Source organism: Ziziphus jujuba, chromosome 12 (genome assembly GCF_031755915.1).
Source record: "Ziziphus jujuba cultivar Dongzao chromosome 12, ASM3175591v1".
Lineage (NCBI taxonomy): Eukaryota > Viridiplantae > Streptophyta > Magnoliopsida > Rosales > Rhamnaceae > Ziziphus > Ziziphus jujuba.
Window position 1 is genome coordinate 25,282,552 of NC_083390.1, and position 26,934 is coordinate 25,309,485.

Below are 26,934 nucleotides of genomic sequence, written 5' to 3' on the forward strand. Positions count from 1 at the left end.
CATCCAGCAACCAAAATACACCTTTCTTTCCCAAGTTAAAAAAAAAAAAATATATATATATATATATATATAATAAAGAATTGAAAAAAAAGGGGCTTCATGTAAAAATCTATCCCTCAAGTCATTTCCATTGTAAACCTTGTTATTGTCTATACAAATCTATACCCCTTAACTGCACAACCATTTGTAAACAAGGCACTCCTGCCGCCCCTCCATCACCACTGAGATGTGAAAAGGGGCTGTAAAAATCAAAGAATTTCCATATTGGTATATGCTGTACACTAAACCTGTACAACCATCAAGAGAAGGGAATTGTACAATACGAACAAAAATAAGAACCAGAAAAGTAGGGCTGCTATTCGTCTATCCGTTGAATTTCACCCATCATGATACGATTGCTGGTAACTTTAAAACCAAGGAGAGCAGGATCAATTTGCCTCCCTTTCTTTCCTTTCTTTTTACCACCTCGACCTTGCATTCCATCTGACGAGTCTGAAATTCCTGCTGTCACATGGGTAATATCGGCTGGAGATGTCTTCTTGGCATTACTCTTCAGCATGTCCATAAAGGACGCCTCTGAAACATCAGCATCATCGCAGGAGGAAGTACGACGAAAACGCATGTCTTTCTTCAAAGAAGCAATGGTGTCTGAGCCTTGACTTGTTGAATTGCCCACTGCATCTTGCCATCCTCCTGTTGATTTCATAAATATGGCTAGTTACTCCATCTAAAAACAGAAGTAAAAAGGGTCCACAAAGTGAAAAGAGAAAAGCCAAAGCTTGAACATCAACATACCATCTGGAGCAGCGTTTGAAGTATTCTTTCCTCTGAAAACTGGGTTGGAGACCAGCTCAGCCAATCCATCCTGAGATGATGAAGTGTGCGAAGCAGGAGGAGGTCGTCTTAGCAGGATATTATCTGGCCCTTTGGATGAGACTGACAACCTATCAGAATGAGGTCAAAACAAGAAATAACATTAATAAACAAATTTAAAAGCCAACAACCAGCATGAACCACATGGAAAATTTGATGATGTTCAGATATTATGATAACTACAATAGGAGTTACATGCTTACAAACCACTTCTAACAAAGACTAAGTTAGGTTCACACTAGCCTATTAGAATTCTACACCTAGAGGTGGCACCTGCAGGCAATTCTGATGCATGCCACTGAAATCACCATAAACATTTAAGAATTATCACGACAAGCTACTCATACTTCCATACAGCTTCTATCAACTGGGATAGTTAGGTTTTTCATATGGTAAAAGGTAATACAAGGAAAATGAACTTACCGATCCTTGCCAATATCTTCCACAAAAAAATTACTTGGTCTAAACTTGTCATTGTACAAGCCTGCATTTGCACCTGGAAACAAATTTGAAATTCTTTGAATCACCATGATCTACACTAAATAAGAGCTGGCTTCGAAAGAAGCAATAAAAAGCACAAATACCTTTAACAAGAGAAGAATGCCTGCTTAGGGCATTTACTGATCTGTCTTCATGATTTAGAGCAGTCAATCCTGCATGTTCAACCATGCTCTCAAAAGGCCCACCTTTTGTCAAACCCTCACCTTTCAGCTCAGTCTTCTTCCCATCCACCTCAGGAATCTCTTTGTTCACAAGAGACCTACTAATCATTTTAGGATTTGTGTAAAGTGACTGACTGGTCTCATTAGCGACGGCTAAGAAAGACTCTCCCTCAACTGTTGTGACAGAATCAGATCTAAAAGGCAATTTTTCATTGCTTTCTACACTGCTGGCCTTCTCTTCCAGTGACGGTCCATTGCAACCATAAGATCCCACCTGAGATGAATTATTTAAACCAGCATCTCGATCTGGATGAAGACTAAATGGGCCATCTGATGAACTTGGTCCAGAGTAGAGACCTGAGGACCTGCCGTTGCTCACATCTAAAGAATCAGCTAGTTGATGACCTGATTTCTGATTGAGCAATTCCATCAACAGGCGCTTCGACTTTTCATTAAATCCATCTGACATCCATAATGTTGAATCTTCAGAAGTAACTTTAATTTCCAACTCCCGTTTCTGCCTCTCAGTATTAGCATGATGCTGTTGAAACCGAGATTCCATCCAGCCATTTTCAAGCTGTTCATTCCTTTCCGGCCAAAAGGCCTCGACTGCATCCATATGTGAAGTCTGGAATTGGTTAGGAATTAGAGGATGATGAAGATTACGAGGATGAACATTGGAGGGAAAAGTTCCAACTTGACCAGAAGATTGCATACGTGCACTAGAGTCCTGCATATCCATACCATGAGCACGGGTTAAAGCATTTACAACATCCAGGTTCATTCCTGAAGCACCAGGAGGCAAAGACATTGACCGCTCAAATGATCCAGAGCCAGGATCAAAAAGCCCATGCTGAAGTCGCTCCTGCAGTGAAAGATTCCGCTCAAGGTGACTCAGCTGCTCATCATGAGATGCTCTCTGTTGCTGCTGATAAACATCTAATGGACCAAAGCCAGAGGAGTGAGCTCGGAGAGTACCAGAATGGGTCCTTAAGTACTGATTGGACTCATCAGCTGGCCAGACAGAATTAATATGCCTCTCTTCTTCCATATTGGTCCGTGGCCTTAATCCCATTTGCAACTGTCTGGCTTGCAGCAGCTCATGATGAAGCATCTGATGTTCCAATGAGTGCAGTTGTCCATGCTGTGGATGAGACAGTACCTCAAATAAATCTCTTTGATGTTCCTGCAGTGATGGCTGACAATATTTTGCTTGAATAAGTTGCTCACGGGATGGATCAACATGCATTGAAGGATGCTGAGACCGGTGCTGCAGTTGATGTAGAAGATGCTGTTCCAAAATAACCTGATCAAGAACATTGTTGGCTCTGACGGGATCAGCATGTGGCTGTCCAACACCAGGATCATGCATTTGACCATGCAGCAACTGTTCAAGTAGCAACTTCTGCCGTACACGAGACTGCAGCTGTTCCTGCAAAAGCTTTTGCTGTTGATGGATCTGCTGCTGTTGCTGCTGTTGTTGCTGGAGCTGAAGCTGCCTATGGTGTTGCAGCTGAAGTGCCAACGGATTATCAAAATCCTGTGCAGAATGGTTGGCCATTTGTTGGTGAATAAAATTTTGACTTGGCAAATGCTCTAAAACCGAGTCATTTAACTGGGCAAAATTAGACAACATATTTCTCTGTTGCAGCTGCTGTTGCTGCAATTGTTGTGACAAAAGCTGCTCTGCTAAATCAAAACGACTGGATTCCTGTTCCACACGTGATAAATGATGAGCAGCCATCACATCTTGATACAGATTAGGATCAGAAAGTGAGTTTGTTCCATAAACATCAGATCTTCTCTCAGCAACAGCTGGATCTGCCACCATGCTAAATGTACCAGCCCTCCCCATGCTTGACGGCATATTGGATGACTTTGCATGTTTTGGTTGAACACTTTCTAGCTCAGACCACAGCAAGCCGAAGGGGTGCAACTTCCTATCAGTCTGGTTGGGCAAACCAGGTTCCCTGAATTCATTTGGAGGAGAAAGGTTGTTAACTAAAGGATCATGGACACTCCCAGAAGATTTAGCAGTAGGATAATCTGTGTTCAAAGGTCTTCCTGGAAATAATATTTCTGAAAAAGAAAAATAGTATTATTAGGATAAGTATAGGAGAAAAACCATTTTCCACTAAAATACAATTCAAAATGCAATATTGATAGACATTAAACCTTCATCTTGTACACCAAAATCATGATAACTTCCCCTTAAACGTGGCAGTTGTAATGGAGATTCAGGCTCCGATATTCTTAACTGAACAAGATCATCTGAGAGACTGCTAAACTCGGGCAATGACCGACATAGATCTTTTGCAACAGATGAATCAGCTATTCCTGAAACAGGACCAGAAGGTATACCAGATTCCGTCATTACTCCGAAGGCATTGGATGATTCTACCTTCATATTTTGATCAATGTCATTGGCTTGTCCATCCCATTCTTTCAGGTGTGGCATGACCTTACCCAAATCCTGGAAAGGTGTTCCTTCTGGAGCATCTGCTAGGCGAACAGGCAAATCTGTACCAAAAAATCTTTGCTCAAACCACGAAATGATATCAACTCCCAGATATGGTCCTTGGATTACACCTTGAGGATCAAGGTAATACAAACACAAATCCTCAGGTGGGACATCTTTTGTTAATTCTTTTGCCTCAGTCTTGTTATTGTCATTCAGTTCAGGAGAGGGCAAAATATAGAGAGAACTTGAATCATCAGGAAGCTTCGATCTGATGTCAGAAGTGACAGACCCAATGTCATGAAGCTGAGAATGACTGCCAAAAGAAGAATCTTCCTTTCGCCTAATTCCATCAGCATTAAGCTCAAAAACACTATGGTAAGCATCACCAGTCTCCATGACACGGCAGAAACCATTACTCTTTGGAACTGTTGGAATCACACCATCATAGCCATTAGCTGTAGATACTTTGTCTTTCCCTTCTTTACAATTAACACCATTTCCTGAAATGAAATATAATTTACATATTTTACATATGCAATGCCAGTAAGTAATCCTCGTATTCAAGTTATATATACAAAGAATAAAGCAAACTTCTATATACCATCTACAATATTCCTATGTGAATCAGTATTCCAGAAAGTACCATTACCATCAGCTTGATATGCATCCTCCTGCTCAGTATCATTAGTTTCCTCAACAAGGCTTGAAGGCAGAATGCCTCCAACTCCATCTGTGGATTCCAAGTCACCCACACCTAGAAAGCAAAAAACTTGGAAAATAAGAATGACATCTTTCATGGAAAGGAATCGGACGAAATGATAAATACCTGTAATATTTTCAGTTGACCTTCCCTTTCTGAATGAGTTATATACCACACCACTACTTGTAATCTTTCCCTTCCATATATCCCTAAGGATAGCCTATAACATTTATGTCACAGATCATAAAAAGAAATTAGTTAATAAAAAAAATTATTATACACAAGTAGCAGGAATGAAAAATAAATCACTTCCAAGAATCTGAATTTTTACCTCCTCTTCAGCATCCGGAGCAACAAAAGCCAATGGTTCAATCAGGCCTACTTGAGTTACCGGGGACGTTTCCTCCATCTCATCTGGCATTGCAGCAACAGATGGATCAAGCTTTTGGCGACGATAAATGTCAAGAAGCTTTCCCCTTGGGTAGCAACAACTATCAGATGACTGTCTTGGTTGTCCAGGAATACTTCCACCTTTTTCAGAATAAGCAGCACCAATAGAGCCTGAAGATGAAAGTCTACCCACAACATTTGGCCGTCCTCTTCCAACTGTAAATCCCACATTCGAACTCTCAACTCGACCTCTTTCAAGTCCAAATCCAGGTGCAGCACGATATGTGGCTGATCCACCAGGTTGAACCTCCATCCGATGGCGTGGCCTCCATTTATCTCGAGACTCCAGGTCACGCTCAGAAGCAGAACGATTGCTTCCCACAATAGATTGATTTTCATTTTGAGCATCTTCTTTCTCCACATCCGTTTTCTTCTCAGTTCGAGAGTCCTTATCTTTCTCTTCAGGACCCCACCTAGATGACCATTTGCTATCACGTCGTGTTTCATGCACAGGGTTACGGCCATCATGCCACCTATCAGAGGTAGGTAATGCTCTACTATCGGTTGTTTCTCTCATTGAAACACTATCAACTCGGCGTTCTGTTTTCCGACGATCCCTTCTACTGCCAAGTAAGCTAGTTTCTCTTTCCTCTTCACGCCAGCGACGGCTACTTTCACTCTCATTATTAAGCCGTCTCCAATCCTTTTTTTCCTCAGATCCTTCCAAGCGCCAACTATCCTTCTGGTTGCTATCTGTGGAGTGTCCAAGCGAACTTGGAGGACGCACTTCCTGACATATAGTAGGGAGCACAAAAAATAGGGGAAAATAAAAGGTCACATCTTCCATATCAGAAAAATAAGGAAGAAAAGAAATCATGAAAAAAAGCATTTACATAAATTTGCTAATTTATTGCCTGAAACAAAATTTCATATTCTTACTGTATAGGACCTGGAAAGGGATTCACATACCATCTTAGACTCACTTGGTTTTGCATAAAGCCACTGCGGAGACAAAGGAATGCTGCTTTCTGAGGCCAGTATATCTGTAGTAATTGGTAAATCAACAATATCAATCATACGAATAGAAACAACCAACTAAATAAAGCATAAAAAATAGAAATGTATCATTTGCTCTTTTTAAACTGCCTAGCATTACGAGATCAAAGGAAATAGAAATACCTTTTGACTCATCAAACCCAGAAAGCACCTTTTCCTCACCATTTCCTCCAGAAGTTTCAACTGCTAAATCATGAAAACAGAATGAAACACAAATATTTATTATACTTTCATTTCAAAGACCCAACGAAAACTAAATATGCTTATATATGAGATAATTGTTTTATTGTGTCAATGAGGGAATAAGCACACTACGGAAATTAAAATTTTAATAAGCTCATTACTCATAGAATTGATTGCAATGTTATCATTTAAAATCCAATGAGCTGATCATAAAATATGTTTTGGTCATTATGTGGAACTAGAGCGGCTGTGGTGGCTTTGCATACCACGTGAATGATACAGTCAAGGTCAAGTCATTATGGCTAGGGCTTGTTACAAAAATAATAATAATAATAATTAAAAAAAAATAAAATTGTAAGCTCTCATGACAGCTTATGACATAAAGAAAAAGCTTGGTGATTTCAAAAATCAACCCTGTAAAAGGTGATTACATTCATTCTTTGTAATGGCTCTGGTCACAACTAATAAATTATTCTTAAAATGATATTTATAATACAATGTGGCAATTTCATTTTCCCAATATCTTCAAGCCAAAAAAGAAAATCCAAAATCACCGGTCAGCCATACAGCGGTGAATTCATTCCCGGGCCTTTTACAGACCGCCCATCACACTATCACATCCAGAATGAGCTAATAGACATGTATGTGTATTTAACAACAAAAGTGGTAAACACTTGCGAGAGAAAAGGCACTAAAGATTGCCACCAACACTCACTGCCAAAATGCATCAAATGCCCAAAATATGCAACTATCAAAGAAAAAACTGGCATCAAGACACGTAGTCAACTCAGTACACACCTGTGCTTCTTCAATCCCGAGATTTAAAACAAACTTGCATCTCAAATCAAGGAGTTCATTACAAAGTATACTAAAAAACAAAAAAAAGAAAGAAAGGGAAGGAAATGGAGTGCAGTTAAAGTAATCCCCTTCCCATTACAACAACAAATATTAAGATAAGAAGCTAGAAAACAAAATCACTAAGAACCAACAAATTAAGATACACACTTTCTAGAACAGGAAAGCACAGGAATAGGCACTCTGAATGACTTCTCCTTGAGGTGAAACAAAATTTCACACCAGCAAAGATCTTAAGTATAAAACAGAGGCTATTCGAGTCATTAAGTGAAGCAAACGGCACTAAACTGAAACATCAACAACCTAGATAATTGAAATACACGATGAGGTACAAAAAAGTATAAAAATTGCAAACATGAGAACCTTACTTGTACTACAATTGTAAAATCCATATATTATTTACCTTATAATAGATAAATTCTCAAACGATTTTACTAATTTTTTTTTTTTTAATTTCAAATAAAAGATAACACAGTCATGCTATTAACAAATATTGACCAAACTCCAATTATAGAATTCACCAATAGAAAGGAAAAAGAAAAAGAACTTGATCTGAAACATGAAAAATGAAAAAAAAAAAAAAAAAGTTACAAATAGCTTACGCCGTCCAAAATAGAAATTAACGAACTTGATAATTAACAACAACAACAACAAAAGTTTAAACAACTTTCACAATCTACTTGATTGCTTCAGATCAATAACTCTCAACCTCGCATTAATCCTCACCAATCAAATCCATCAAATATTTAAAAAAAAAAAAATTCGGAACCACTAAATTACTGAAAACAAAATCAAACCGAGACAAAAGAAAAAAAACTAAAATAAGAACAATAAGTTACCTTTGGGAGTCCATGACTGATCAGATGGTCTAGACGAAAGGAGATCGCCAGGCAGATCGAGCTTGCCTTCAGCCATCGAGCAGTCAAAAATTGACGAATTTGAGAGAGACGAGATCGAGAAACAATGAAGAAGAGCACACTGGTGTGAAGCTCCGCCGGTACAGAACCAGTAAGTAAATGAGAGAAACACAAGCACAGAGAGAGAGAGAGAGAGAGAGAGAGAGAGAGAGAAGCAGCACGAAAAGGAAGCAGCTTATGTATGGAGGAATTGTGGAACCTCAAGAGAATTTAGGGCTTTGGATAACAGTTTTCAGTTTCAGTGCAAGAGAGCAAGCGAGCGAGAGAGAGAGAGAGAGAGAGTCTAAGAAAGAAGAAAGAAGAAGAGGGTGAGGAGGGTTTGGGTGGTGGTCAGAACAGCCAAATCAACTAATCAACTTCTATGATTTCAGGTTGCTTACCATCAAATTCTAATATATCCATATATATATATATATATATATATATTTTACTTGTGAAAAAATAAAAATTTTTCCTGTAAATTTATATTAATACAAAAAAAGGCGTTTATACGATTTTAAGAAAAAATAAATTTTTTTCCTGTAAATTTATATAATATAAAAATAGGCGTTTACACGACTAAAGTAAAATATATATATATATATATATATTTTTTTTTTGAAATAAAAAAATTATATATCTATATATATATATATATTTTTGTGTTTTTGAAAAGGAAAAAACTTTCTGAGTAAAGGGTCATGGATTATTTTATAATGTCCATGGTTTGTGGAATTGAAACAAAACGTTGTCCAATGTCCATGAATCTTTCTTTTCCTGGTAATGGGTAAGAATAATCAGGTTCGATGGAGGTTAAAGTGCGTGACATTACTCTTAACTTTTCATCTAAACCTTTAATTAACTCATTTATTCACTATCTTAAAATAAATAAATAAATAACCATTTGTTTCATCATTGACAATCAAGATGTGAATCAAAATTTTTTAGTTTTAACAAATGTATTTCCACTTGTATCCCCTTTTTTTTTTTTTACTTTATGTTATTATGGTCTAAACTAAAGAAAATTTTCAGTGGGCCATTGATCATCGGGTCCAGTCGCCTTTACCATATACGTAAATGGGCCCAAGTATGCAGTCCATGTTTCCAAGGCTCGCAATTCACGTTTAGCAAGAATTTTTGTTCTCTCTTTCTTCCTTCCTTCTTTTTTTTCCTCTTAGAGAATCTATGAACTAAATACATTTAGACCCTGTTCGCCAAATCTATATTTGAAGTACTTTTTAAGAAAGTTTTTTTTTTTTTATTGATTTTAGTTAGACGTATTATTAGAAACGAAAAGCATTTTACTAAAATTATTTAAATACTTTTAAAATAAAATCAGCTTTTAAATCTTAAAAATATCTTTTGAACTTTAAAAGCTGTTTTTAATTTTTCAAAAATTATATCAAAAGGAAAAGCATTTTAAACTACTATACTTTTAAACAATATTATAAATAGTAATCAATATTTGGATAACTAATAATGTGTCATTTTATTAACGGTTGGTAAATTAATAATACACCCAACCGAAAACTTTGGCCAATCTAAAAGTATTAAAATTTGGCCATTGGCATCCTACATTCAAATGTTTGCCTATATGAACTATTGTTTTTATCATTTAATAACTTTGGCAAAGGTATAAACTTTATTTATTTATTTTTCAAAAAAATTATAAAACATTTGCCAATATAATAACATTAGCTGTATATAATTAATTTTATAAAATTCATATTTCAAATTAATAACACAATAATAATTTACAGGGGCCAAATGGAGCTTTTTATAATTTAAAAGATAAAACACAAAAAGGTATAGTTCAGGGCATAATTTAAAATATCAAAATTTTTTGTAAATTTTTATTTTTTAAATATATTAAAAAAAAATTTACCTTCCAGATAAAAATGAGTATAATTTTTATAATATTTATTGAAATTTTAATATTTCGTTATAATTTCATAAAAATTTTCATTATAATATCTACATAAAATCCTTTACAATTTGATTTAAAAATTCATAATTTTCATAAAAATTTTTATAAATTTCTATAAAATTTTGGAAATGTTCATAATTTTTTAAAATTTTTTTATAAATATTATTGATATTTAATAATTATTTTTACCAAATTAATATTATTAATAATTTTTGTACCTTTAATTATTTTCCAATAATTAAGCAAATGAAAATAAATAAAAAAATTCATATTTGACAAATACTATACAAAATTACATTAAACAAATTTACCTATCATATTATAAAAAAAAAAATCATTATCAAAAATTATAATTTATCTATTTTTTATCATATTTTTTATAATAATAAATTTAATAATTATATAAATATTATAAAGTATATAAAAATTAATACTAAGCAAACAAAGATCCAAAATTTTGATATTAATAGTATTTAATACATATTTAATTCTCAAATATCTATATCAATAATATATTAGTAATTAGATATAAAATTATCAAAAAATATATATTTTAATATAATATATATAATTATAATAACCATATTATATGTTTTAATTAATAAATAAATTTACTAAATACATATTAATAATAATATATTTTCAATTACCGGTTAATTAAAAAAAATATAATATCTATTGAATATTTTTATAAATTTAATATTCAATTTTATAATTAATTAATTAAACAAATTAATCTTCAATAAAATTTTTTTATTTTTTTAAAATAAATTTTTATCAATTTTTTTATTTTTATTTTTTACACCTTTATATCAATATTAATAATTTTTTATATTTTAAATCTTCAAAACTATTTTTTATTTTTTAGAATATGGTAATTTTTAACCTTAATTATCTACTGCTTATCTTAGTTTTTGTGCCGAGTGGGAGATAAAAACACATGTTTTAGAGCGTAGTCACCTCACATCATCTAAAGAACAGAACATTTTCAATTGCCAGAATCCATTCATTACAGAGAGCTCACATTACATTCATCAATCCATAAAATAAAATCAAAAACACAAAAAAAGACAAAAACAAATTCACAAATTCAGAAACTATCTTTTTCCACCACATTTCTTAGTTGAATCCTCAGATTTTTCAAGGCAATCTACAGTCCCAGAAGCACATCTTTTCTTCTTCTTCCTCAATTTATCACAAACAAAAGCTTTCTCCAGCAGTCCCACCCTCTGTGATAGAGAGCTCAGCAACTTGGTTTGCATTTCGTTCCTCTGAAAGAGCTCTGCCATCAAACCCATCATTCTATCGTTGTCTTCTATCATCCTCTCCAGCAGATCCTTATTCTTTTTGGTATTTTCTCCGTCTCCAATAGTGCAATTTTCTTCTACTTTCTCTTCGTTTTTACCATCTTGGACTACTTCCATCCCATCGTTTTCCTTAACCAGTGAATTTTCCTCTTCACCTTCAATCACACCTTGAGGATTTGGAGATGACCCAGATTGGCTTTCGGTTTCACAATTCGTCCCCAGTTTCTCTTCCGTGCTCCCATTTGGATCCCCAATTGATTCTTCATTCTCAATTGCTTCCACTTTCTCTTGGCTTTCATCTTTTAAATACAGAGCTTCTGTTTCTATTTTCGGATTAGACAGAGACTTATCCTGATCCAGCGGCTCCAAAACGCAAGCTTTTGCAGCCTCTGTAACACTTTCTTCAATTTCAGGGGCTCGATCCTTATCAATTTCGGAAGAATTCGCACAATCTGCCAACAATGTCGAAGAACATTCGGCTTCAGGGGCTTCAGCTTGCAATTCAGAAGGATTCTCTGCAACTTCATCTACAACTTTCATCTCTGCGGCTTGGTTAGACTCCAAAGTTTCATCGATTGCATCACCGCCGGAGGTCTGATCGCCGGCAACGATGGAATCCATTCTTTCCTGCAATGCGATTACTTTCTTGATCACCGCCTTCCGGCACTCCCTAACTCCAGAATCAACGCCTGTCACCGAATCCAACCTGAAAAGCAAATTCATCAAAGTCTCATTCACCCTCAAACTCTCCTTGGAATCTTCCCGAATCAATTCCACCGTTTCCTGCTTCGAAATCCTCTTCTCGATCTCATTAACCTCGCGCCTAATCGACGCGATCTTCTTCACGCTCTTCCTCACCAAGAATCCTCTGAACACCTTCTGGATCTTCAGCGCCGAGTCGGACGTGGTCCGTTCGGAGCTAACGAAGTGGACGGGAACCGAAACCACCTTCGGCGTGGTTGGCTTAGATTGGCGCTGGACTGGGACTTGTCTCACGCTCGGCGAGTAGACAGAGCGTAGCGGGAAATTGTTCCAATGGCTTCTGAAGAACGGGCTCTCCATCATCGACAAAAGATTGGAAAATTACCTAATTTGTATTTATCGAAAGAACTGTAAAAATTTCTCAGAGAACAAACACTTTTAGCAAGTTGGGTTTTTCTTTCTGGCGAAAGCAATTGGCTTCGGAGAGTTTTATATGGAGGCAACTCCATCTGCTAGATTCTTCGAAGAGAGAAGTAGAAGATTCGAGAAGTTTCAGGCCAGATTCGAGAAGTGGGATATTTTATATGTGAAAAAGTTCCAGATGCTTATCGATCCTTCTTCTCATTCTACAACGTCGAATGGCGTGTCAATGTGTCATTGCATCATTGAGCATGCATTGTTCCTATGTGGACGCTCTTCATGTTTATCTTGCCACGTCAACTATTGACCATAATTTGACTGCTCGTGACGTGCCCTTTTTTTCTTTTATTTTTTTTGGGTTAAAAAAAAAAAATTATTATTTAATTTTCGGCATCAGTATTCGATTTGAATGATAAACTATTGGGTCGGTCCTCGACAAATTTCAATTTTATTGTGATTCCACGTTTTCATATGTAATTTTGATCAACAAAAATTAAATTGGTATGTAAATTTAATATAAGAAAATGTACAAAATATATTAATTTTGCTTAAACAGATAAATGTTATTACAATGTATTAGAATAGATCAAGAGAACAACAATCATGCAATTTTTTTTTTTTCAAAGTCATTGGCTTTCATGAATAATTTTATTAAATGAGTCCCTTTCAAAACATGAACTTCTAAAAATGAGAGAGGCTTTGTAATTGTACCATACCGAACGTAATGGGAAAACATTAAGTGTTGAAATTTCAACATGTAAGAAACGAGCACATTGAAATTCTCCAAAGGGCATTTTTCATAAAAAGAAAAAAGATTTTAGAAGATGATGCTAACAATCAAATTCAGATGATATTCATTCTGTTTGGGATTTTGATGCCTGCTCTCTTCAGAAGTTCTGCAGAAGCCAACTTTGCCACTGAAATAACTTCTTCCTGTTCCGTCACAAATTTGAATGCATAAGCAAAATTTAAAAGTTTTGGCCACAAGTTTAATAAAAAAAAGCAAAATAATTAAAACCAGAGGATGGGTTATAGAAATGAATCAAAAGCATCAGCATGCAATGTGAAAAAGTTGAGAAAGTACCTCATTCACATTCACAATCTTTTTATCCTTCATAATCCATCTGCCATTGCACATTACGGAGACTATGTTTTCGGTTCGCATGCAATACACTAGATTGGAAATGCTGCATGTTAGAAAAGCAAGCCAAAAATTAGTGTGAACAGTGTTACTGGTTAAGATTTGATGATACAATAAAATTAACATTAATCAAAACCAAACTATTTTAGCCAGAAAATTCACTATGGGTGTTAAGATTAGAGATATGGAACGGAAAGAACTTCTGCATATATAGACTAAAGCAACTTATTGTATTATACTGAAACTCACTAGACAATGGTTAAGTATAATACTGCAAAATTCTTCCAAAAGGACGGGAATCTTACCAGTCATGGACAGGAACCATGGACCAACAGGAAGGGTTGACTACAACCAAATCAGCCTAGCAAGTAATACAAGACAAAAACATTAATCAGCTTTATTGGTTAAACAGCAAGGCAAATATCTTATCAGTATGATTGAACATAGGCATAGTTTTGCGATTATTAAATTTCACTAAAAAATTTTAAACAACATGAGATAAGGAGAATAGAATTAATATGAGAAACAGAGTAGAAGGAAGACAGCCAAAGACCAAACCTTTTTGCCAACCTCAAGTGACCCTATTTCATCATTCCAAAGTACTGTTTTTGCTCCATTTACAGTCACCATTTTTAGAACTGTTTCAGCTGGGAAAGCAGTAGGATTGATTGACCCATTTGCATACACTTCCCGTCCTTTGTTAATCAAAGAAGCCAAGTACATCTCATCAACTACAAGAAGGTAAAAACTAATTTAAAACAGCCATTTGCCTTCCCATGAGAATTTCAAAAATATCTAAAAACAAGACTTTCACTAAAAGCAAATGAACGAGCAGAGGAAAACTGTCTAAGGAATATTTTAGCTGAAAACATATTGCTCTTAATATAAGCAATTTGGCTGACTGGCAATTCAAAACCCATGTAGTCAAACTCAATCGGTAATGGCGAAGACTCAGTAAAGCAGAGGCTAGTTGTATATAACCGGCATGATAACTTTTAGAGTCACCATTTGTTTTCATTAAATCTATTGGATCCTGCTGTTTTTTTCTCTACAAAATTTCCATGTCAGTGGCAGACTCTACACCTTACTTATTTGATAACATTGATGAGGATGTAGGAGTGCTTATTTGAAATCAAAGAACAGAGGACTTTCAAACAGAATTTCACATGTAAACTATAGTAATGTAGTATCATTGAATGTGGAAATATATGAAATAGAAAATCATGATTAAAAACACGACAAACCAATGCTCATTCTATTATTGGCTGGTGCCCCATCTGTCCCCAATGAAACACAAACACCAGCATCAAGCATCTCTCTAACAGGTGCAAATCCAAGCATCCTCATTGCAGAAGCAGGACAATGAGATACTTTTACCCCAGCTTTGGACAGAAAATCAATCTGAAGAATGTACAGTTTAAGAGTTACCACACAAATAAAAATAAAAAAGAAAATGAATATTAAGATTAGGATATTGCTGGCACTTATTATTTAGGAAGCGTTGAATGATATGAATAGGACACAATTAGTTTCATATATGTATTCAGATCTTTTACAATACCACACCAGAAAATCAAACAATTAGCAGAAGAAAATCATACTATTTTATAAGATGGAAATCAAACAATTAGCAGAAGAAAATGGTACTATCATATAAGACGGAGGTACACAAAGAAAGCTATTTGAATTCATTTAACTTCCCTCACATTCACCGTAGAGTCAGAAGAAGCTACTGACCTCAGCATCATTGACGTAAACCGTATGAGCTGCTAGTAAATTGCTTTGAAGAAGCCCTATCTTTTCCAAATAGGTAACAGTTCCATGATCAGCATTTCGTGTCTTAACCACAGTTTCGTTCTCATAGGGAATCTCTGCAACATGCTAAACATTGAAAAATCAAGTCAATCTATGTCTAATTGAAAATCTTATTTCCACACTAGTTGAAAATCTATCACAGAGGTACCCCAAAGTTTCTAAGTCCACCATCCAATGATTATATATATTGAAAGGGTCAAGAAAAACAGAAAACCGAAAAAATAAATAAATAAAACATAACAAAGCTATCATTTGAGATTATACTTGTTGCCTACACAAATCATCAATTACAGAGAAAGTTAGGCAAAGTGTGTGCTCCCACCTTCTAATACTCATTCAGAAATCAAGAACAAGGATGATTATAGACGAAAATAAAATTATTTAGATGGAAAGATTTTGGCACATATAAACCAATAAATCACACTAGGTGTCCTCAAAAACTGATATTTCTTATAAAACCATGAAACTAAACTATAAGAGAAAGGCAAAGTACCATGTGGATTCCAGTTTTAAGTTCTCTCGCAATGTCTCTCGTTTCAAGTAATAAACGATCGGTTGAATTCATAATTTGCCTAATTCCAAACCAGACTCGGATGCGTCCATCTGCTGTATCATGGTGCTTCTCGTAAAGTTTTCTTTGAGACTGTAAGGTGAAGTAAGTAATTCTGATAGAATAAGTACATGTTGAAAAGTGACATTTAAACATAGATTATGGATATGAACAAAAACCAAACTAAGTATCAAAGCTATTTAGCAAAGGTTCCATGTAATGTAACTATCTAGCATTGACACATTAAAGGTCCCCAAAGGCATACTGACCTGAATACAATCATCTGTAGTTTGAGCAGCCCACGATGCTGGCAAACCATCACCAGTATCCATAGTTGACTGAGTTAAACAAGCACGCAACCCTAATAACTCCACGGCCTTTGCCATTCCAGATACATGTTGCCCGCCTGCTTCAGCAAAGCAAGTTACCTGATTCACCAATCCCCAAAAACCCCTTTAGCTCCAATTTGCATTGCCGCCCCCCCCCCCCCCACAAAAAAAAAAAAAAAAAATGAAAAAGGGAGGAAAAAGTAAAAAATATATACCAAATGACAAAGCAAAATACGATTGGAAACTTACACCAGAGTGGATAAGCTCAATACCGCAAAGCAAAGTGGATATATAGGAATCCTCCTCGGTCATGTTGGATTCGTAAGGCCAAATGCGACCATGCAACCATGTCATCAAATCAACATCATCTGCAACCCCTCTTCCTAGCTGCTGAGAGGTGTGCACGTGCGTGTTCACCAATCCTACAAGCAACAATAACCGTTTGGCAAATAAAAATCCAGAGCACTAGTGGGTGGTTTTAGCTTTCGGTTTTTTTTTTTTTTTTTCTTTCTTTTTTTTTTAATTTTCAAAAAACTGAAAACAATTTCAAAAAATCAGACTCATTGAAGTAGATTTTGAGATGGTCAAATAAGCAGAGAGAGAGAGAGAGAGAGAGAGAGAGGGAAAGCAGCGAACTGACCAGGGAGTAAAATTTGGCCATCGAGATCTATAATTTGATGAGCGAGAGTGGAGAATTGTTGGAGCACAGAGGAAGACTGACCAATGGCTTTAATTCGATCATTCTCGATGACGATCCCACCGTTTTGAAAAACTTGGCTCTCGGAATCCATGGTGACGATCACAGCATTATGGAGTATAACAATCATACCCAACTTACTAGCATTTTCCTGCTCCATCACTACGGGTTCCGCTCTCCTTCACTGCGCACACCTTCAAACTTCAATTTCACTGCAAAAATTCTACTCAGACAACATTAATGTCGACGGCGCAGAAGAAGGTGGAAATGGATCGGAAGTGAAGTTAAAAGACAGATATGCCCATTCTTGTTGCATAAGGGCGACTGTCTGAACAGTAATCATCCATTGTAGTGGGTGGATGGCATTCCAAGTGTTCGATTTTTCATTCATGTCAGCATTTATAAAGGCTATTATGTCGGCTATATGCCTTTGTTTATGATAAAAGCGGATAGTATGGATCTACCGTATCAATTGTAATCCCATCGATTATATTATACTATAGTTATAGGGGTTGATCACTTGCCATTAGAGCATGATTTGAATTACGAGGGTAACAGAGATTTAGGAATAATTTATAATTTTCAAAAAAAATTATAATATACTAATTTATTAAAATTAAGTAAGTTGTATTATTTATGTTATTTTTAAAATTCAATAAAATAACATTCGTTAATAAATTAAATTTCATTAATATTTTATCCGAACAAAATCAAATCCTTTAATATCAATTTACTAATATGTTTAATTTCATTAAAAAGAATTTATATTTATTTTATTTCTTAAACAATTTGAAAAAATAATATATTATTTTTTATTATTATTAATTTATTTTAAAGAAAATAAAAACATTATATATACTATTGTTCCATATAATAAACATTTTGAGAGAATTAATATAGGCATATATACATATATATATATATATTTTACAAAATAGTAGCAACGCAAAGAAAAAGTATATAAAATAAATATTTATTTTATTTTCAAAAATAAAAAGATATCTCTCTCCAGAAATAATACAACTTATGTACCAAGGTGTAATTTGATTTGTACACAACCTGTTAGAGGTTGCCATGTGTATCAATAAATGCATATCAAAATTATTAAAACTGGAAAGGGAATTAGGGATGAAACGGGAACAGGCTTAAAAGACTACTGAACCTTTATATTGCTCTTCTCCCTTGAGCACCTATGCAAACCCACCAGGCCACCACCGTTTCCCAAATCCAATCTCAGATTTTCAATACTCCTTTAAAAATAATGGGACATTTCAGTAAGGTGTCATTTGGAAGAAAAATAAACAAAAATAAAGTAAAATCCTAAATTCATAAAAGATGTACCAGTGGCATTAAAGAGACAAATTCTATCATGTTCCTAGTTATGGTTTAGGGGAACGTAGGTGCTGAGAATGAGAAAAGTCAACTTCTGATCCTGAATTGATAGAAGAACGTTTGATCATTTTGATTTTTAGAGATTTTCGGATTACGTTGATAAAGCATGGTTTAAATTATTTTTCTTGTCTCTCTCAAAACCTACTTTTCTTGTTTGATTATGAATTTTGTGTTAGATTTTTGGATCAAAAAAACTAAAATATGAATGATTTGGATCTTAAAAGGTTTTTGCACTTTAGTTTTGTTTCTCTACTTTTTTGGAAAAGCAATATTTTTAAATAAAATAAAAAATATATTTTCAAACGTAGGAAGTTGAGAGTTTTAAGGAAAAGAGTTTTGGTGTGTTGAGAGTGAGTGTGGTACACGTTCTTTTCCAACGTTCTAGCAATTTTTTCAGAAAATACAGAGAAAAAAAGGTTTTTGAGTTTAACGGGAAAAATTAGAGAGAAAACAGTAACAGTGGTAAAGTGAAGGTATATAGATAGTTCGAAGAGAAAAGCTTCGGGGGATGCTGAATCTGAAAACTTTTGCAACCATTGTATGATTGTATCCTGGGAGACGTTCGCCACAAAACTCCTGCATCGGTGGACGTAAAACGTTTTAAGGACACTATGGTATCACACAGGCCTCGGTCAACCTTCTAGAAAGCAGATCAATTCAAGGACCTACAAGTTCTAAAATACTTTAATTATTATTATCTATTTAACTTTATTTTATTTAGTTTGTATTAAATTGTCCACATGTATTTACATATATTCATGGTAATTTTTCTCTACAATCTTAAGACGTTTTACCAAATTTTATATATGTATATATATGTGGAGATTTAATCATTTATTATGGTATTGATTATTGTGTATATACTGCATATATATTTATATATATTTATATATATATATATATATATTTATTATTATTATGTATTTCAATGTGTGCTTCACGGGTGTGTTCAAAAAGAAAAAATTAAAAAAAAAATTATTTTCTTTATCCGTGAGTGTGAAGAGAATGGTTGCTTGGGCTTTGTGTTAATGTTAGTTTATTCAATCTCTAATCTTTCATGTTTTACTTATAATTGTTCATTTGGGTGTGAGAAAAAAAAAATTATCAAACCCGTGAGGTTTATAAATTTGTGGGCAATTATTAAATTTTTGTTTAAAATCAAATCTTTCCCAAAATTGAATTGGCCAAGAATTTCTAAACCTTTTGGTATTTTTTCGGTAATTTTTTGATCACTGGAAAAGTGAAAAAAAAAGGTGACAAAATGCAACCGAGTCGTTTGACCCGTTTACCAAAAAAACAGGTAGAAATTGACCCGGTTGAAGGTTGAAGAAGAAGAGAGAATGGGTTTGGGCTGGGTTTTGAAATATTAAGCCAATTTTTAAATTTATTAGGCCTAATCTAATTTTAAAGCCCAGCCCAGGGTTAGAACAGGCTACTGTTTAACCCAAGATCCAGGCGCGATTTCGACCCAGCCCAAAAGACAAGGCCCAAATGCAAAATGGGCTTAGAGCTATGAGAGATCGCCACGTGTCTAGATGAAATGCTGACAAGTGTCGCACAGTAGTAAGGCGATGTGGCACACTATGCGGACGCCACGTGTCGCACAGTCGCGAGGCCACGTGTCGAAAAAGCATGAAGCGACGTGTCGCAAAATGAGTGGAGACTCGTGTCGACCTGAACAGGTGACACGTGTCAGACTCTGTGACTGCCACATGTCGTCATCCGGTTACGCTACGTGTCGATCTGATACAGATGACACGTGTCGGACTCTGAGAATGACACATGGTGGACTCACACGGAGACACGTGTCAGACAATCCACGTCAGCAAAGAGATGACTTGGCAAATGCTACGTCAGCGAGATGATGATGTGGCATTTCCAGGTCAGCATGCGATGACATGTCAGGTGCTACATCAGCAAAGTGATGATGTTGCGATAGGCCACGTCGGCGGGGGGGACACGTGGCAGGGACACGTGGCGATGAACAGTATTTTTGTGTGTATACAGTACTTTTTGTGGTGTATGCAAAAATCTAAAAAATCATATTTTTGTGTATTTTCTTTTTGGAAATTACCTATAATTAGTTTGTTGAAATAGAAAATAACAACTAATTGATTTCTGTTTTGTGATATTATAGAAAGAGCAAGTGGAGACAATAGGACTGTGCCCACTCAGACTTCTAGGAGTTAGATGCCCCCATCTGCTAGTCATGCAGAGAAACCTGAAAAGTTTAATGGAGCAAACTTTAAGAGGTGGCAGCAGAATATGCTACTTTACTTGACCACACTAGGACTTGCAAAGTACCTTACTGAAGATGCGCCACCCAGTAATGAAGAGAGTAATAGGGAGACACTCATGGCGGTGGATGCATGGAATAATTCCGATTACTTATGTCGGAATTATGTTCTGAATAGCCTGTCTAATGCTTTGTATGGTGTATACTGTGGCACCAAGTCAACTAAAGAGTTGTGGGAAACACTGGACGTGAAGTATAAGACTGAGAATGCGGGTTCAGGAAAGTTTATTACAAGCCGATTTTTGGACTACATGATGGTAGATACGAAGCCATTAATGAATCAGGTGCATGAGTTGCAGGTGCTGATTCAAGAAATGCTTACTGAAGGGATGATCATGAATGAAGCCTTACAAGTGGCTTGTTTGATTGAAAAGGTACCTCCAAGCTGGAGTGACTTCAAGAATTATCTGAAGCACAAAAAAAAGAGATGGATATAGAGGCTCTTATTGGCAAGCTTCCCATTGAAGATAACAACAGAAAGTCTGATAAGAGAGCTTTGAAGGCCGGATTGAAGGCCAATGTTGTGGAGCATGGTCAGAGCTCCAAGAATAAGAAGAATATTGGAAAAGCTTCCAAGTTGGGGCCTAAAGGACGAATCTCCAAGAAGGCCAAGTTTCAAGGCAGGTGCTTTAACTGTGACAAGATGGGTCACAGGGCAACAAAATGTAGGCTGCCAAAGAAGAAGAGGAACCAGGCACAGGTGATGGAGGACATCACTAGAGAGGTTGATGAGATTGACCTTAGTGCTGTGATATCTGAGGTGAACTTGGTAGGATCCAATCCCAGAGAATGGTGGGTAGATACTGGTGTGATTCGCCATGTATGTTCAGATAGGAGCATGTTCACTTCCTTCAAACCAAAAAAGAATGGGGAGAAATTGTTCATGGGTAACTCCGCTACCTCAGAAATCCAAGGCGAAGGCAAAGTAATCCTAAAGATGACCTCGGGAAAAGAGCTGACTCTGAATAATGTATTGTATGTTCCAAACATTCGTAAGAATCTGGTATTTGGATCGCTGCTAAGCAAACATGGTTTTCGCTTAATGTTTGAGTCAAATAAGATTATTTTGTCCAAATTTGGGATGTTTGTGGGAAAAGGCTATGTAGTCAATGGTTTATTTAAACTCAATGCAATGACTGTAAAGCTTAAAGAAATTAATAAAGCTAATACTTTTCCTGTTTACTTGCTTGAGTCTTCCATTTTGTGGCATAATAGACTAGGACATGTTAATTTTAATTCTCTACGAAGGTTAATTAACTTAAATCATATTCCCACGTTTGAAATTGATTGCAGTCATAAGCATAAAACTTGTGTGGAATCAAAATCAACGAGTTCATCATATCAAACAATTGATAGAAATAATGAACCTTTGGACTTAATACATAGTGATGTATGTGATTTAAAATTTGCACCGACTAGAGGTGGTAATAAATATTTTTTCACCTTTATTGATGATAGCACGAAATATTACTATGTATACCTGCTAAAGAGCAAGGATGAGGCTATAGAGAAATTTATTCTCTATAAAACGGAAGTTGAGAATCAACTTAACAAAAAGGTTAAAGTGATCAGAAGTGATCATGGTGGAGAGTATGTGACTCCATTTGGAGAGTATTGTGCTCAACAAGGTATAATACATGAAGTTACTCCACCATATTCGCCACAATCAAATGGTGTGGCTGAATGAAAAAATAGAACTTTGAAAGAAATGATGAATGCAATGCTGATAAGTTCTGGAGCACCTCAGAACTTGTGGGGGGAAGCCATTTTGTCGGATAATGACCTTTTAAATAAGGTGCCCCGGAAAGATCAGGTAAAGACACCCTATGAGTTGTGGAAGGGAAGACAACCCTCCTACAAATATTTACGAGTATGGGGGTGTCTAGCTAAAGTAGTGGTACCTACACCTAAGAAGGTGAAGATAGGTTCTAAAACTGTTGATTGCATTTGCATAAGATATGCACAGAATAGTAGTGCGTATCGATTTCTTGTGCATAGGTCATAAATTTTTGATATTCACAACAACACAATAATGGAATCGAGAAATACATCATTTTTCGAACATTATTTTCCGTATAAAGTGGAAGAAGAACCGAGTTCGTCTAAACGAACTTACGATACTATCAGTGATGAAAATAATGATAATGATCAAGAACAAGTGAATGATGATGAGACTGAGGTTGAGATCAGATGTAGCAAAAGAGTAAGAACCGAAAAAATTCTACGATCCGGATTTTCTTACTTATATGCTGGAAAGTGAACCTCAAAGCTTCCAAGAGGCTATAAATTCTTCTGAAGGGAATTTATGGAAAGAAGCCGTTAAAAATGAAATTGATTCCGTCCTACAAAATCACACTTGCGAGCTGGTAGTTCTTCCTCTAGGTTGTAAACCTTTGGGTTACAAATGGATCTTTAAAAGGAAGATGAAAGCAGACGGCTCAATAGATAAATACAAGGCGAGGCTTGTAATTAAGGGATATAAGCAAAAGGAAGGTCTTGATTATTTTGACACTTATTCTCCAGTAACGAGGATAAATTCCATAAGGATGGTATTGGCGATTGCTGCATTGCGGGATCTTGCAGTACATCAAATGGATGTGAAAACAGTTTTTCTTAATGGAGATCTGGATGAAGAGATCTACATGGAGCAACCTGAGGGTTTCTCCGCTCCAGGACAAGAAAAAAAAGTCTGTAGATTGGTAAAGTCCTTATATAGACTTAAACAAGCTCCAAAGCAGTGGCATCAAAAATTTGATAATGCCATGCTAAAGGATGGATTTAAAATAAATGAATGTGACAAATGTATCTATGTAAAGGATACAGATGATGGATATGTCATTCTATGTTTGTATGTAGATGACATACTCATAGTAGGTAGTGACGACAATATAATCCGAACTACAAAAACCATGTTAAATTCCAAATTTAACATGAAAGATATAGGGCTTGCAGATGTGATTTTAGGTATGAAAATCACCAAAACTTCGAATGGAATCATTTTTAGTCAGACGCATTATGTAGATAAAATACTGGCTAAGTTTAGTAATGATGATACTAATATAGCCAGAATACCCATAGATATGAGTTTACGCTTATCCAAAAATAAAGGAGAAGGTGTATCTCAAGTGAAATATGCTAGGGTGATTGGAAGTCTGATGTACTTGATGACTTATACCAGACAAGACTTAGCCTACGCAATAAGTAGACTGAATAGATATACGAGTAATCCAAATGAAAATCATTGGAAAGGGATCGTCAGAGTACTAAGATACTTGCGATATACTCATGAATACGGTTTGCACTATACAAGATACTGCTGTATTAGAAGGATATAGTGATGTAAATTGGATATTAGATATTAAGGACTCAAAGTCCATTAGTGGCTATGTTTTCACATTAGCGGATGCAGTCATGACATGGAAGTCCTCAAAACAAACTGTGATAGCTCGATCCACAATGGAATCTAAGTTTATCGCATTAGATAAATGTGGTGAAGAGACAGAATGGCTATGCCAATTTTTAGAGGACATTCCTAGGTGGTCTAAATCTGTGCTAGCAATAAGTTTACATTATAATAGTTAATCTGCAATTAGCAGGGCACAAAATATTATGTATAATGGAAAGTCTAGACACATTCATCGTAGACACAATTTCATTAGACAACTAATCTCAACTGGAGTTATCTCAATAGACTATGTGAAGTTAAAAGATAACATTGCGGATCCGCTAACCAAAGGATTAAATAGAGAACTAGTTGAGAAATCATCAAGAGGAATGGGATTAAACCCTATGAGTAAAGTCAATATGATGGAAACCCAACCTAGTTGACTGGAGATCCCAAGATCTAGGTTTAATGGGACAACGCAATTGTAAAGACTGGTATAAATCACTGTGGGAGGTTAATCATTTGCCCATTCCTATGATAAAACAGTGATAGAAAGAGGTTAAGCATAAAAGTATGCTTTTAATGATTCCTATAAGTATGTATTTGGTAATCTATGCATAAGTATGCTGAATACATAAGAAATAGGAATCACCTATGTGAGAGAGAAGAGTGGCCGCTTCAAAGGAGAATTGTTAAGGGCGCAATTCTTTAAAAACTCTCGCAGAACCAGGAAGGTGTTCAGGGCCAAAATGAACACAACAGTGAGAATTGAAGTGTACTAGGAAGGAATCATGTGTGGGCTATGTTATCTTTTACACAAAGGATGAAATGGTTCAAAGATATCGCATCCACCATAAGTCATTAAAGAAGATGTAGTCTCACAAGGGAAGGTTCAAAGAGTAATATCTACCTATCCTATGCAGGTTCCAACTGCAGAACTTTACCACCAGAGTCATGCTTTGTTTAGTCAAATCATTCATGTGAGGGATTGTTAGATTTTTGGACCAAAAAAACTAAAATATGATTGATTTGGGCCTTAAAAGGTTTTTGGGCTTTGGTTTTGTTTCTCTACCTTTTTGGAAAAACAATATTTTTGAATAAAATAAAAGAAATATTTTCAAACGTGGGAAGTTGAGAGTTTTAAGGAAAAGAATTTTGGTGTGTTGAGAGTGAGTGTGGCACACGTTCTTTTCCAATGTTCTAGTAGTTTTTTCAGAAAATACAGAGAAAAAAAGGTTTTTTGAGTTTAACGGGAAAAACCGTCAAAAACTAGAGAGAAAACAGTAGCAGTGGTAAAGTGAAGGTACACAGATAGTTCGAAAAGAAAAGCTTCGGGGGTGCTGAATCTGAAAGTTTTTGCAGTCATTGTATCTTGGGAGACGTTCGCCACAAAACTCCTGCACCGGTGGGCGTAAAACATCTTAAGGACACTGTGGTATCACACAGGCCTCAGTCAACCTTCTAGAAAGCAGATCAATTCAAGGACCTACAGGTTCTAAAATGCTTTAATTATTATTTTTTATTTAACTTTATTTTATTTAGTTTGTATTAAATTGTTCACATGTATTTACATATATTCATGGTAATTTTTCCCAACATTTTGAAGTGAAAAATAGTTCTTGGTGAGTTCTTTGTTCGATTTCCACTGCACGTTGCCTGGAAGATGCTGCAAGGGCTTAATAGTCTTTCTAAACCATGGATGTTTCCTATTTAATCTTGTTTCTTTTTGGTTTATTTAATGACTTGTATTTAAGGATACAAATGGCAATGTCGAATAGGTTATGTGTCCAAATCATATTACACCTTGAAAAAAAAAAAAAGAAAAAAAAAATCATATTACACCTTGCTACACAAAGTGTGCTGAATAATTTTCCCAATTTATCATATTAAACTCAATAATATGCACTTATATATATATATATATATATATATTGGATGGGATGGAAGAAATAGGTAATAACAATTTTTAAGGTTTATATATATATATATATAATGGAATATGAAATGCGTAATAACATTTTTTAAGATATTTTTTTGATAAAATATACTTTTTTTTTAAGTTTATTATTTTTCAAAATAAAATTTAAATAAAGTAAATGATGTATGTATATATATATATATATATATATATTTATACAATAAAGTAAATAATATAATTATTTTTTAAAATGAAGATAAATATATTCCAAAATCGATTAAATAAAAAAATTAATTTGGTGACTAATAGCTTATAAATTTAAAGCTTAATTATATTAATTTTAAAAATAAGATGAATGATATGTTATATTTAATAATTTAGCATAATATTGGACAGAGCTACAATTACGTGGTAAGTCATCCTACTTAATAATAAGTTTTCCTTGTGTAATTAAGGTAATTTGTTAAAAGATTGTTCTTTTGTCTATATCTTATAATTCTCTTTATTGTTTTAATAACCAGCTTTAATTGAATAATAACAAACAGAAAAATAAAGATAAGGAAATTATATTTCTTCTAAGTTTGGCATATGCCTGAAATCTATCTGGGTCTTGTTGCAGACCCAAAAAAGATTGTGGTTCTTTGAGAAAATCTCCTGCAATAGAAAGTTGCAAATACTTGAAATTGAAATGACACCACTTTGTTTTATTTTTTTTGGCAGTACTCCACTTTGCTTTATTTCCGTGAGAATGACATTTTTTTTTTTTTTTTTTTTGGGTGTGTGAAGCAGTTGTTTGATTAATCATTCTCACTGTATCTCAATAATTCCTACCACTAGGCCTGTAATTTATTATTATTTATTAAACAGAACAAATCCAGCGGCTGGCGACTGTGAACAAACCAGAAACTTTGTTTTCCAGTTAAAGATTGAAAAATGAAAAATAATAATTACCAATCCTCCATTAATTATATATATAATC

At 35.0% G+C, this 26,934-nt stretch overlaps 4 protein-coding genes across 6 annotated transcripts; 1 reads left to right on the forward strand and 3 right to left on the reverse strand.

Annotated features, from left to right (window-relative positions):
- Positions 1-100: 100 nt before the first annotated feature.
- LOC107417597 (protein ESSENTIAL FOR POTEXVIRUS ACCUMULATION 1) lies at positions 101-8,483 on the reverse strand. Of its 3 annotated transcripts, none has more exons than XM_048462148.2 (11): positions 8,020-8,483; positions 6,266-6,325; positions 6,056-6,129; positions 5,028-5,876; positions 4,823-4,916; positions 4,640-4,750; positions 3,711-4,496; positions 1,458-3,614; positions 1,297-1,369; positions 796-944; positions 101-693 (listed from the first exon to the last, which is right to left on the reverse strand). In XM_048462148.2, the coding sequence occupies exons 1-11, from the start codon at positions 8,093-8,095 to the stop codon at positions 356-358; spliced, it is 4,767 nt and encodes a 1,588-aa protein (XP_048318105.2). In that variant the 5' UTR covers positions 8,096-8,483; the 3' UTR covers positions 101-355. The 3 variants fall into 3 exon arrangements, with proteins under 3 accessions (XP_048318105.2, XP_048318106.2, XP_048318104.2); XM_048462149.2 differs by having other exon boundaries at positions 4,646-4,750; positions 6,266-6,328; XM_048462147.2 differs by having other exon boundaries at positions 6,266-6,328.
- Positions 8,484-10,969: 2,486 nt separating this feature from the next.
- LOC107417637 (BAG family molecular chaperone regulator 6) lies at positions 10,970-12,560 on the reverse strand. Its single transcript, XM_016026253.4, has one exon. It carries the CDS (start codon positions 12,373-12,375, stop codon positions 11,101-11,103), a length of 1,275 nt encoding a protein of 424 aa, XP_015881739.3. The 5' UTR covers positions 12,376-12,560; the 3' UTR covers positions 10,970-11,100.
- A 378-nt stretch (positions 12,561-12,938) lies between these two features.
- Positions 12,939-17,426, reverse strand: LOC107417623 (uncharacterized). Its single transcript, XM_060813557.1, has 10 exons — positions 16,908-17,426; positions 16,517-16,689; positions 16,208-16,366; positions 15,882-16,031; positions 15,311-15,454; positions 14,818-14,974; positions 14,132-14,304; positions 13,879-13,934; positions 13,517-13,619; positions 12,939-13,365 (listed from the first exon to the last, which is right to left on the reverse strand). Exons 1-10 carry the CDS (start codon positions 17,122-17,124, stop codon positions 13,276-13,278), a joined length of 1,422 nt encoding a protein of 473 aa, XP_060669540.1. The 5' UTR covers positions 17,125-17,426; the 3' UTR covers positions 12,939-13,275.
- A 3,120-nt stretch (positions 17,427-20,546) lies between these two features.
- Positions 20,547-21,089, forward strand: LOC132800180 (uncharacterized). Its single transcript, XM_060813211.1, has one exon. The coding sequence runs from the start codon at positions 20,547-20,549 to the stop codon at positions 21,087-21,089; it is 543 nt and encodes a 180-aa protein (XP_060669194.1).
- The last annotated feature ends 5,845 nt before the right edge of the window (positions 21,090-26,934 follow it).

Excerpts from the sequence above, each read along its gene's own strand:
- LOC107417597 (XM_048462147.2), bottom strand. The coding sequence starts at position 8,095 with ATGGCTGAAGGCAAGCTCGATCTGCCTGGCGATCTCCTTTCGTCTAGA. Across the intron at positions 6,329-8,019 it reads TCAGTCATGGACTCCCAAAG|CAGTTGAAACTTCTGGAGGA; the intron begins GTAACTTATTGT and ends TTCATGATTTAG. Across the intron at positions 4,751-4,822 it reads GTCAACTGAAAATATTACAG|GTGTGGGTGACTTGGAATCC; the intron begins GTATTTATCATT and ends TTTGCTTTCTAG.
- LOC107417637 (XM_016026253.4), bottom strand. The coding sequence starts at position 12,375 with ATGATGGAGAGCCCGTTCTTCAGAAGCCATTGGAACAATTTCCCGCTA.
- LOC107417623 (XM_060813557.1), bottom strand. The coding sequence starts at position 17,124 with ATGGAGCAGGAAAATGCTAGTAAGTTGGGTATGATTGTTATACTCCAT. Across the intron at positions 14,975-15,310 it reads TTTACGTCAATGATGCTGAG|ATTGATTTTCTGTCCAAAGC; the intron begins GTCAGTAGCTTC and ends TACATTCTTCAG. Across the intron at positions 13,366-13,516 it reads AGATTGTGAATGTGAATGAG|GAAGAAGTTATTTCAGTGGC; the intron begins GTACTTTCTCAA and ends GTGACGGAACAG.
- LOC132800180 (XM_060813211.1), top strand. The coding sequence starts at position 20,547 with ATGCCCCCATCTGCTAGTCATGCAGAGAAACCTGAAAAGTTTAATGGA.